This window comes from Bos taurus, chromosome 14 (assembly GCF_002263795.3).
Source record: "Bos taurus isolate L1 Dominette 01449 registration number 42190680 breed Hereford chromosome 14, ARS-UCD2.0, whole genome shotgun sequence".
NCBI lineage: Eukaryota > Metazoa > Chordata > Mammalia > Artiodactyla > Bovidae > Bos > Bos taurus.
The window spans coordinates 796,820-808,841 of record NC_037341.1 but is presented as its reverse complement, the minus strand read 5'-3'; the positions used below and the strand labels follow the sequence as shown (position 1 = coordinate 808,841).

The following is a 12,022-nucleotide window of genomic DNA, read 5'->3' as shown; positions in this document are numbered from 1 at the left end:
CTGTAGCACACAAACCAGTAACTGTGTTGCTGTCCCTGTTCACACCCATGCTGGATACCAGTCCACCCAGTACCCACAGAAATTTTCTCAACCCCATCCACTTCGCTCCTTGGTACCACCCGTGTTCAAGCCACCTGCATTACTTGCTTGGGTAACTGTGGCGGCCTCCTTACTGTGTTCGACTTAGGGGCTTTCTCTCCAGTCCATTCCCACACTCCCTTCTTAAAGCCCTTCAAGCTTTCACGAGGCCCTTAGGATGAAGATCAACAGTCCCATGGCCGCCAGGCCTGCTCACAGTCTGGGCCCTCTGTCCTCCTCCACACACACAGCAGCTCCCCTCCTCCGGCCCATCACTTCAGCCAGCCTCTTTCAGTCCCTTCCTGGGAGCACACTGACCCAGGGCCTCTGTATGGGCTGTCATGCCTGCTAGAAAGTTCTTTTCCCACCAGAAACTTCCCTTGTATCATTTCAATCATCACTTCTTCCGGGAAGGCTGCCCTTAGCTGACTGGGTCTAACCCACACACCACACCTTCTCTGGGCACCACACATTCATCACAGCAGTAATTTGACATTTATGTGTGATTTTTCGATTCACAGCTGCTCTCCTCTGTACTCAATATGGCCAGTAAGGTGGGAATAATGCCTGATTATGACATTGAACCCCTGATTTCTAGCACAATGCCCTCCATACAGTTGATGCTATATATATATATAAAGAAAGCAGTACTGGTACAAAGGGAAATACAGATGGTGTATCAGAGTTCTTACATATTAAGAGATTTATTTTAAGGAACTGGCTCACACAATTGGAAATAGCAAGTCCGAAGTCTGCAGAGCAGACCAGCAGACGGGAAACTCAGACAATTTCTAAAACAGTGCTGAGGCACAACTACTTCTTCCCTGGAAAAACCTCAGTTTTCTCTTCTTAAGGCTTTCGAATGATTGCTTTTGGTTGGTTAACCCAAGATAAAGCCCACGCACATGACTGAGGATAATCTACTTTACTTTAAAGTCAACTTTCATAGCAATGACTAGGCTAGTGTTTGACCAAATTCCTAGGCAGCACCATAGCCCAGCCAAGCTGACCCAGAAAATGTAACCGTCACAGACGGCAAAGAAAGCATCCACCCAAGGAGAGGCCAACAGTGAGATAATACTGGAGGTGGAAGAGGCTTGGACCATGATAAGCTTATTTTCACACGCTGGAGGAAATCCCAGCAGAGATATTCTATTAAGAGCTGAACATGTGGAGAGGAGATCTCTGAAGAAAGCTCAGCCCTGGTCCCCAGGGCCAGAGTGATTCAGCCAGGATTACAGTCTGGGGTGTCGGAGGAGGGTGGGGGTAGGCCTCCCATTGTGAGGTCCAGGTAGAATGCTCAGCTCAGACTGACCCCAGTCCTGGCTGATCTTCGACTGCGTCCTCACCCCCACTCTACTGTCAAGCGTGAGCACTCTGGCTTATACCAAGATGCCACCACCTCCTCCTGTTCAAGAGCAGACACTCGCAGAACCAGTGGAGGTCATGAAGACATGGCCTCACTCCTGCCAAGGTCAGACCTGCAAATTTCTCAGTAGATGGCTCTAAAATGGGGAAGTGCTATAAGGACTCAGAAATCTGCGTTCTTAGAAACTGATGAGGAATGCAGTCTTGGGTTCTTGAAGAATAATAAGAAAATTCAAGAATCCAGAGAAGAGCGGGCACAGGAGGGGCACCGCCAGGGAATTTGGAATAGGGCAGCTGAGTCAACAGAAACGGAAACCAAGCTGCAAGGAGCCGAGTACCTGGACACGGGAGCCCCTGGGAAAGCTGCCAGAGAAAGTCTCTGAGCACCTGGGACTAGAAGAAAGCATAGCCCGGCGTCCAGGTGTCCAAGATAGAATGTCACCAGGAGGAGGCTGACAACTAAATCCAAGATCCCCAGGAAAGGGCACCCTCTCCAGGAAGGAAGGTGACGAGTTTTCATTCAACAGATGTTCACTGGTCATCTACCTTCACGACACCTGGCCCTTTGCTGGATGCTGGCGAGTCACACAGTCCTTGCCCTCGATGTGAAGTGAGTGAAATGGGCTAAAGAGCTAACTGCATAGGCCCAGGCAAATGCTGTGACAAAGGACACGTCCGTGGGGGCAGCCTAGAGGGCGGGACCGGGAAACTCCACAGAGGAGGCACCTTGAGAGGAAAGCTGGCTGGACAGAGAAGGGGTGGAACATTCGAGGCTGCAGGGGCCCAGCACATAGGCCTGGAGGCATGGAGAGCTGAGCCTATTAGAGCAGAGAGAGCACGGAGGAGGTGCAGCCTCTGACCTCACAATACCCAGGCCCACTGGGCCAGCCTTGCGACTTGCAAACTCTGGTGCCCTCCTCCAGCCCGGGCGAGGCCCGAGGCCCTGGGCAGCCTCCAGGTGCAGGGTCCTCCTGAGGGCCGCACCCTTCCTGCTGCCCTGGGGCATGTCTCTACTCACCAATTATGAGGGGCTTCGGCATCAGATCGAGAGGCTGGTGCGGGAAAATGAGGAACTGAAGAAGCTGGTGCGGCTCATTCGGGAGAATTACGAGCTCAAGTCAGCGATCAAGACACAGGCGGGCAGCCTGGGCATCAGCGGGTTCAGCAGCGGGCTCAGTGAGGCGGCGGCCAGTGCTTCTCCACACCAGGGTAACTGCAAGAGGCTGAGTTCAAGAAAAGCAGGGAGGGAAGGGTGAGACCGCAACCACAAGGGAGGGAGTCTGGTGTTCAGGTCTGGGGAGAAGGGCATAGACAGCAAGAAACATGAGGTCAGCAGGCCCCCTGGTGGGGGGCGGTGAGGACACAGGACAGTCAAGATAGAAGGACAAATCTAGGTGCCAGCCCCGTTCGCCCGACAGCAGGAACCCTTGCCCGAACCCTCCCCTCAGGTGAACTTGCAAGCAGTTCCACAGACTGAATTTTCCAGCCCTGAAACCCAAACGTGCTGCCCCACTGGACCCGACTCAGCACCCACCCTCCGCTTCTCCACCCCGCCCCTCCACCCTCCCCTCCGTCCCTCCCTCAGCACCCCAGGCCTCTCCCCCGTTCCTCTCCACTCAGAGGTGACCAGAAGGCAACTAGCCACCTGAGTCCAAAAGCCAAGCAGAGAAACAAGAACTGAGGCTTGAGGTTGGAACTCACTAATGCGTGACACCCCTGGGGCTGGAGAGGATGTTGAGAGCGGGGTGAGACAGAAAAACTGGCAAAGAAGTTAGAGGTGTTTGCAGAAAAGCAGTTAAAGTGATGACCTTCAGGGCTAGGCCTGGAGCTTAGGGACTGGGCCAGAAGAGTGTTCAGGGGCCAGGAAGCCAGAGAGGCTTCACGGTTGACTGTGGGGATGGCAAAAAGGGATGCACCAGAACAGAAAGCTGTGGGCACAGAATGGCTGGTATTGAAGCAATCAGAGAGAGAACTTCCCAGGGTGTGGCAATAGGCTGTCAGAGCATGCTGGTAAGGAGCTGACGAAACGCCTTCGCATTTGTTATACCCACATCCTCTCCCTGTCTACAACGTCCTTCCTGTCCTGGAGAAGGCTGTGTGCCTCCTTCCCAGGTGCACTTCTGCACCCACACTTGGCACCCACGCACCCCTGTGGAGACCCCCACTCCATCAAAGGCCCCGCTCGTGCCATCCTGCTGCCCCCACCTCCACTCCGCTCATCAACAGGAGGCCAGCCCCCTTCACTGAAAGAGGACTCTGGTCTTTCAGTCTTTACCACTTAAGGCTCCATAGCTCTGCAGTGGACCTTGACACTCTGCTGTTCTAGAAAGGTGGCTTTCTAGGTGCCGCATCCTTCTCAAACTCTGCATGCCACTCGGTTTTCTGGCCGTGCAAGGTATGTGGGGTCTTAGCTCCCTGGCCAAGGATCGAAATCGAACTCATGTCCCCTTTACTGGAAGGCAAAGTCTTAAGCACTGGACTGCCAGGGAAGTCGCTGCGTGGCACTTGGGACTGATAACCCTCCTCTTTCTGAGTTCCAAGAACACCTTCAGCTGGGTCATCCTCCCCCATCTCAGCTCCTAGTCTGGTTCAGGCCCTGCCCTCCAGCCAGCCTGCCCACCTGGGCTTTTCTCTCCACTAGAAGTGGTAATCTGGAGAAGGCAATGGCACCCCACTCCTGTATTCTTGCCTGGAAAATCCCATGGACGGAGGAGCCTGGTAGGCTGCAGTCCATGGGGTCTCAAAGAGTAGGACACGACTGAGCGACTTCACTTTCACTTTTCACTTTCATGCATTGGAGAAAGAAATGGCAACCCACTCCAGTGTTTTTGCCTGGAGAATCCCAGGGACAGGGGAGCCTGGTGGGCTGCCGTCTATGGGGTCGCACAGAGTCGGACACGACTGAAGTGCCTTAGCAGCAGCAGCAGCAGCAACAGAAGTGGTAATCAGGCCAAGGAGTCCCTGGAACTCAGCTCACTCTAAACTAGGCATGCTTCTGATTAAGAACTTGACCTTTTGACCTGAGGCTATTCCCCTCAGGTCTGGGCTCCTTCCCCTACAGTCCAGTTCCAGTTGGAAGCTGCCTCCCCCTGCTTTCTGCCCATTGGGTTTCCCACCTCCCAGCCTGGCTGTGGTCTGGAACTGGGCTTCACACTCCTCCCTTACTGGTCACAAGCACAAAGTTCTCTCTCCTCTGAAAGGGTCTACTTCCATGATTCTGAGACAACAGACAGAGCAACAAAAATGATATGCTCAGGGAGATACAATATTTAAGAAATGTTATACTTCAATAGAATGGGAAAGACTAGAGATCTCTTTAAGAAAATTAGAGATACCAAGGGAACATTTCATGCAAAGATGGGCACAATAAAGGACAGGAACAGTATGGACCTAACAGAAGCAGAAGATATTAAGAACAGGTGACAAGAATACACAGAAGAACCATACAAAAAAAGATCTTCATGACTCAGATAATCACGATGGTGTGATCACTCACCTAGAGCCAGACATCCTGGAATGTGAAGTCAAGTGGGCCTTAGAAAGCATCATCACGAACAAAGCTAGTGGAGGTGAGGGAATTCCAGTTGAGCTATCTCAAATCCTAAAAGATGATGCTGTGAAAGTGCTGCACTCAATATGCCAGCAAATTTGGAAAACTCAGTAGTGCCCACAGGACTGGAAAAGTCCTGCCTTTCATTCCAATCCCAAAGAAAGGCGATGCCAAAGAAGGCTCAAACTACCACACAATTGCACTTATCTCACATGCTAGTAATGCTCAAAATTCTCCAAGCCAGGCTTCAGCAATATGTGAACCGTGAACTTCCAGATGTTAAGCTGGTTTTAGAAAAGGTAAAGGAACCAGAGATCAAATTGCCAACATGCATTGGATTATCAAAAAAGCAAGAGAGTTCTTAAAAAACATCTACTTCTGCTTTATTGACTATGCCAAAGCCTTTGACTGTGTGGATCACAACAAACTGTGGAAAATTCTTAAAGAGATGGAAATACCAGATCACAGGACCTGTCTCCTGAGAAATCTGTATGCAGTTCAAGAAGCAATGGTTAGAACTGGGTATGGAACAACAGACTGGTTCCAGGTTGGGAAAGGAATACGTCAAGGCTGTGTATTGTCACTCTGCTTATTTAACTTATATACTGGGTGATCATTGGAAGGACTGAAGTTGAAGCTGAAACTCCAATACTTTGGCCACCTGATGCGAAGAACTGACTCATTGGAAAAGACCCTGATGCTGGGAAAGATTGAGGACAGGAGAAGAAGGGGATGACAGAGGATGAGATGGTTGGATGGCATCGCCAACTCAATGGACATGGGTTTGGGTGGACTCCGGAAGTTAGTGATGGACAGGGAGGCCTGGTGTGCTGCGGTTCATGGGGTCGCAAAGAGTCGGACATGACTGAGTGACTGAACCGAACTGAACTGAACAGAGTACATCATGAGAAATACTGGACTGGATGAAGCACAAACTAGAATCAAGATTGTCTGGAGAAATATCAATAACCTCAGATATACAGATGACACCACCCTTATGGCAGAAAGCAAAGAAGAACTAAAGAGCCTCTTGATGAAAGTAAAAGAGGAAAATGAAAAAGTTGGCTTAAAATTCAACATTCAGAAAACTAAGATCATGGCATCTGGTCCCATCACTTCATGGCAAATAGATGGGGAAACTATGGAAACAGAGACAGACTTTATTTTCTTGGGCTCCAAAATCACTGCAGATAGTGACTGCAGCCATGAAATTAAAAGATGCTTGCTCCTTGGAAGAAAAGTTATGACAACCTAGACGGCATATTAAAAAGCAGAGACATTACTTTGCCATCAAAGGTCTGTCTAGTCAAAGCTATGTTTTTTTCAGTAGTCACGTTCACATATGGATGTGAGTTGGACCATAAAGAAAGCTGAGCATGGAAGAATTGATGCTTTTGAACTGTGGTGTTGGAAAAGACTCTTGAGAGTCCCTTGGACTGCAAGGAGATCCAACCAGTCCATTCTAAAGGAAATCAGTCCTAAATATTCATTGAAAGGACCGATGCTGAAGCTGAAACTCCAATACTTTGGCCCCCTGATGTGGAGAACTGACTCATTTGAAAAGACCCTGATGCTGGGAAAGATTGAAGGCAGGAGGAGAAGGGGATGACAGAGGATGAGATGGTTGGATGGCATCACCGACTCAATGGACATGAGTTTCAGTAAGCTCCCGGAGTTGGTGATGGACAAGGAAGCCTGGCATGCTGCAGTCCATGGGGGTCACAAAGAGTCAGACACAACTGAGCAACTGAATTGAACTGAACACTTGAAGAAATTAGACTGTGATTCCCAACTCCCAAGCTAACCAAGCAAGCCTTCTCCTTTTAAGTTTGGTTCTTGAGAGAATTCTTGGACCACTTCTGCTCTCCCACTCTGAAGGGTCAAGCTTGGAGGGTTAGGAAAAGACTTCTGGTGACAAGCCCAGACAGCTGGCCCTGAAGGGGGAAAGGGACATTTCAGGGGGAAGAACAGTCTGTGCAAAGGCCCGGGCCAAAGGTTTGCAGGACTGAGAAATAGATTGTGTGGTTAAAGCCTGTGGTGTGCATGGTGTTTAGTGTGTGGGTGTGGGTATGGAGTGGGGGTGGTGTGTGAGCATGTGAACGTCGTGTTAGTGTGTATGACCCATGAGTGTATAATGTGATGTATGTGTGGAGTGTGTGGTATAGGTGGGTAAGTGACTAATGTGTAACATGTGTGCCTTGGAAGTGTGTGTTGTACAAGTATGAAAAAAGGTGTGTGTGTGTGAATGTGTGAGTGTAGTATGTGTGGCGTATGTGTCTTGTGAGTTGCTATGTGTATAGCATGTGGATAATCATATCCTTTGATAGAATACAATAGTATGTGTAAGTATGTTTGTGAATGTGTGTTTTAGTGTGGGACATGTATGAGTGTGTGGTGTGTGGGTATTAGAGTGTGTGTATGCTCTGTGTGCTAGTGTGAGGTGTGTGTGTACTGTTTGCATTTGTGAGTGTACTTGAGGGGTTGGGGTCAGTGAGAGGTGCTGATGCAGTTAGAGGCAAGCAGGGCTCAGATGCTGAGGACTTCGAAGGACATACTGAGGAGCTTGGACTTGCTCCCAAAGGCAGTGAGCAGACGCTGGCAGGTTCCTACAAGGAGTAATCATATTTATGCTTCAGAAAGACCATTCCCACTGCTGTGGAAAATGGAGTCAAGGGAGATGAGACTAAGATAGGGAAGTGAATTAGACTGCAGCTCTTGAGTCATCCAGGTAGAAGATGATGGTGTGAGAACTAGCAGTGGAGATAAACTGATTCAAGTGACTTAGTAAGAAAATGAACAGCTCAGATGTGAGGGATGAGAGTCCAGAATGTGTCTGTGTGGCTGAGGGGACTGAGGGCATCACTTCCTGGAACCGCAGAGCCTTCCACTCCCACAGCGGCCGGGGCAGATCTCTGCAGCTGCCTCAGCGGATCTTCAGCCGCTCACCTCCCCACGCTGCCTGTTCCCCCTGCCCATTCCTTGTGCTTGGCCTTCCTCATAGAGTCAGGCTCTTAGTCTCAATATGCTCTTATGAACTTGACCTTCGATTCCTCTTTCTGGGCCTACTCTTCTCTGCCCTTACTCTTGTGCACAGCACAACCTCCTAAACCCTCCAGTCTAGTCCTCTGACCTTTCTCCCATTAGGAGGAACACAGGGTGTCAGCTTGGGCTTGTGGGTGCTCACAGCACGTGTGCCAGGCCCCTCATGGTGCAGGACAGAGCCCAGGTGGAAGAGAAGGGGTGTAGGATGAGGCCCATGGGCCAGGAGGTTGCTCTCCCCAAGCCACCGCATTCTGGCACAGAACCCCAGGGAGTACAAGAGTCTTATCAAATCTGACCTTCCAGGTTGTCACAGAGCTTTATTTTGCAGGTAAGCAGATAGAACATAATTTAATAGTTTGTTCGCTTGATTGATAATTTTAACTATTTTGACATATTATATAAAAGCCTCCATTAGTGCTCTTGATGAGGATGAGCCTGGGAGAAGGATGTCCAGTCTTGCGGGAAGAGAATAAATTGTATTTTGCTCTAAGATATTCTCATGACATACACCTGGAGCATCTAGGAAGCAGTGGAGATATGAGCCTGAGGCTCAAAGGAGAAGTCAGGGCTAGAGAGAAAAGATCCAAGAGTTTTTGATAACTGAAATCACAAGAGGGAGTGAGACTATTTGCGAAGAGAGACGAATAGTAAGAAGAGGTTGCGAGAACAAGTCTTGAGTCAGGACAGGTAGAGAAGCTGGCAAAGGAGCATTCAGACAAGGAAAACCTCAAAGATATAATGTCACCATTATGCCAAGAGATAGCTTCAAAGGGGACAGAATTGTCAACAAAGTAAAGGCTACCTGAGAGGTCAGGCAAGAAAAGTACTAATGGTTTGGCATTATTAACCTTGACTAGAGTGACTTCAACCCCATTGTAAGTAGGAAAGCCCCACTAAGTGATGTGACGAGTGAATGAGAAAATGGAGAGAATAGATGGTTGACAGTTCATGAAGTAGGGTTTGGAGGGGCACTAGTTGGAGAGGGGCCTGGAGTCCAGAGCTGCTTTTCCTGACGGCAGAGACCTGAGTTTATTTCTATGTAAAGGGAAGATACGAAAGAAAAAAGGGATACTTTCTAGAGGAGAGCTGCCTTAACTGAAGGAAGAACAACTCTTCCCCTGTCTGAGAAGGGAAGGAGGAAGGAAAGGGGCGTGAGAATGCCGGTGGGAAGCTAAAGAAACTCCAGAACCATGGCTTTAATTTTCTCTGTAAAACTTTCATTCTCTGAGAGCAATGGTGGAGATAAAAAGGTGAGGAAAGTCTGAAATGAAGTGAAAATGGCAGAAGGAACTGAATGGAGAACCTGGGAGGTGTGTAATGGGCCCAAAGGATGCTGGCATAATGGATTATACAGGCAGCAGCCACCAACCTTCTCCAGCAGCATTTGATGGGTGGGGCAGGGCAGACACCGGAAAGCAGGCAGGCGGAGGTAAGGGCCTCTCAGCAAGAGTTCGGGCACATCAGAGAAGGAAGCAGGCACCAGCTGGGCTGTCAGATAGATGAAAATAAAGAGACCAGGGTACTAGAGATCTAGAGGCTGGCAGGGATCATGCAAGCAAGGCAGAAGGTACAACTTTGTGGGCAGACTGGGCAACCTGAGTGACAGGAAATCAGTAAACTGTTGGCTATGGGCTGAATTAACTTCACAGGGAAGAAAGGCCAAGAGATTTAGGCCTTGGTCTTGTGAACGTGGCAGGTGGGAGGTGAGCCAGGATGGGATTAAGACTGCAGGGCCTCATGCTCCTGAGGGCTCAGGGACTGTGCCAGGATGTCTCAAAGATTGAAGATGGATGGAAATTCAGGGCATTTGGAGCAAAGAGGAAATGAAGACTACACTGAAGGCTCAAGTCACTAAAACAGTGACTGCCCACCAAAGTGGTTCCTCACAGAGGTGGTCAGGACAGGGCAGGTGGTCAGGCTAGGAAGGGCTCTCAGGGCAGGAGGGCTTCTGTTGCTCTTTCTGCCAGGCACCCTCCCCTACTTCCCACTCTTTCCTCACCTAAGCCTGTCCTCACCCAGGCCCCCACTCCTGCTGCCCCTTGTCTTCCCTTGGGGTCTGCAGGCTGGTGGAAGTTTCCTCAGGCAGGTAGCAGTCTTTCCCCCTTTTCAAAAGGCCTTTTACCAGCCCTGCTCCACACAATCTCCATCCCCCTTCCCCCAGTCCGGAGCTTTCATTAACCCAAGGTCTTTACCTTGTCACCAGGTCAGGGCCTCCTTCCTCACCTCAGGAGGTGTTCTTGTCGTCCCCCCACCAGGACCCACCCAAGTCCCAGTTTCCTACCTCGGGCCTAATACTACCCCCATCCCCCCACCCCACCCCTACACCCCACCCCTGACCCAACACCCCACCCTAGGGAGTTAACCTAAGCCCGCCTAGCTCCACCCCTAGTGGGAAGCCATCCTTCCCTCAGGAACTGCCTTCCTCTTGGAACCCTTGTCTCCCTTCAGAACCAGCCCCCTCAGGACGCGTCCCTCCTCGGAACTCACCCTCCTCAGAACCCTCCCCCCTCTCAGGACCCACCCGCTATCAGAACCTCCCCGCTCAGAATCCTTCTCCCTCAGAACCCTCCCCCATCAGAACTTCCCCTCTTGGGCCTCTCCCCCCAGAACCCCACCCCCACCCCTCTCAGGACCCCAGCCCACCCTCAGCTCTTGCCTCCCTTTCGGGACCTCTGCCGCCACCTCAGAACCCGCCGCCTCTCAAGATATGTCAACACCCTCCTCTCTTTCGTCCTCCCGCCCGCTGGCCCTCTAAACCTTGGCTCTGGCAGCCTTTGCTCACTGGTTGGTTGGGCTTTCCGGGGTCGTGCCTTAAGCAACACCTTCCCTGCAAGACCCTCTGGCCCCGCCCCCAGGGCAGCCCCGGGACGCTAGCTCCGCCCACATACCCCGCCCCTTGAGCGGGCCCCTTGCTCTGGCTCCGCCCCTACGGTCGCGCCCCGCCCCGTCAGGTCCCACCCTCTCAGGGCACCCTATAGGACCTCCGCCATCTCGGCTGTCCCACGTCTCCGTCCCCACGAGGATTGGGGTCTCGGTGGCTGGGGTGTCGGTGGCCGGGCTCCCCCTTACCCGGGTTTGGGGCCGGCATTCTCGTGCAGGAGTCAGGGTTCCGCGGCCGGCGAGGCCGCGGGCGGTCGGCAGGCCCCCGAGGGACGGCTGCGGAGGCGCAGCCGCCCGGAGCCAGAGGCCGGCGGGGAAAAGACGCTTGGGCTTGGCCTAGGGCAGGACCATATGGCAGCCACGTGCTGACCGACGCAATGAGGGGCAGGAGACTCGAGTAGGAAACAGTTAAAACACTGTAAACTTAATTGATAAATATAAGACATTTGCTTAAAAAAAAAAAAAAGTTTGTTCGATGTAACAAAGCTTCCTGAACCCTAAACAATTCTTATGTATAAAATAAATAAGTGCAGTTAATCTAAGCTCTCTTTAAGTTTCTAACACGGTATGTAGTAACATGGGACTTCCCTGGTGGCTCCTCAGTAAAGAACCCACCTGCCAAATGCAGGAGATCTGTCTTCGATCCCTGGGTCAGAAGATCCCCTGAAGAAGGAAATGGCAACACACTCCAGTATTCTTGCCTGGGAAATCCCATAGACAGAGGAGCATGGCAGGCTATAGTCTGTGGAACTGCAAAAGAATCAGGTACGAATTAACTAAACAACAATAAAAACGTAGTAAAGTACCCAGGAACATTTGAACTCACAAATCTTAATCAGTGAAACATAAATTATAATAAGGTTAAAACAATCAGTCACCTGCACATTTTGCTTGAGAATACAAAACTATAGGACTGCAATCCCTTAAACCAAGGCTTAATCTGGGATCCAGGACACTGTTGGCTCAGGACACTCCTGTTCATGGGAATTCCCCTGTGGTCCAGTGGTGAGGACTCTGTGCTTTCAAGTGTCCCCACCCCCCAGCCAAAATTTCAACAGGCCAGTCCTGAGATTCTCACTGCTGACCTTTATGGGTCAAAAACCT

General features: G+C 50.7%; 1 protein-coding gene and 1 long non-coding RNA gene across 5 annotated transcripts in view; one reads left to right on the top strand and one right to left on the bottom strand.

Moving 5' to 3' along the window:
- The window catches only part of LOC112449562 (uncharacterized), a 28,169-nt gene extending 16,834 nt beyond the window's left edge, over positions 1 to 11,335 (bottom strand). Inside the window, exons 1-3 of one of the 3 annotated variants that reach the window (XR_009490393.1) lie at positions 10,231 to 11,335; positions 9,408 to 9,526; positions 2,465 to 2,669 (exon numbers count right to left, since the gene is read on the bottom strand). This is a non-coding gene — a long non-coding RNA (uncharacterized lncRNA). Of the gene's footprint in view, positions 1 to 2,464; positions 2,670 to 9,407 lie in introns of those variants that run through there. The other 2 variants (XR_009490394.1, XR_003038149.2) reach the window with 2 other exon arrangements.
- The window catches only part of SPATC1 (spermatogenesis and centriole associated 1), a 28,852-nt gene continuing 18,018 nt past the window's right edge, over positions 1,189 to 12,022 (top strand). The window contains exon 1 of one of the 2 annotated variants that reach the window (XM_025001949.2): positions 1,189 to 2,655. In XM_025001949.2, coding sequence (XP_024857717.1) covers positions 2,451 to 2,655 — 205 coding nt within the window. In that variant the 5' untranslated portion in view covers positions 1,189 to 2,450. The remainder of the gene's footprint in view (positions 2,656 to 12,022) is intronic. The other variant, XM_025001948.2, reaches the window with a different exon arrangement.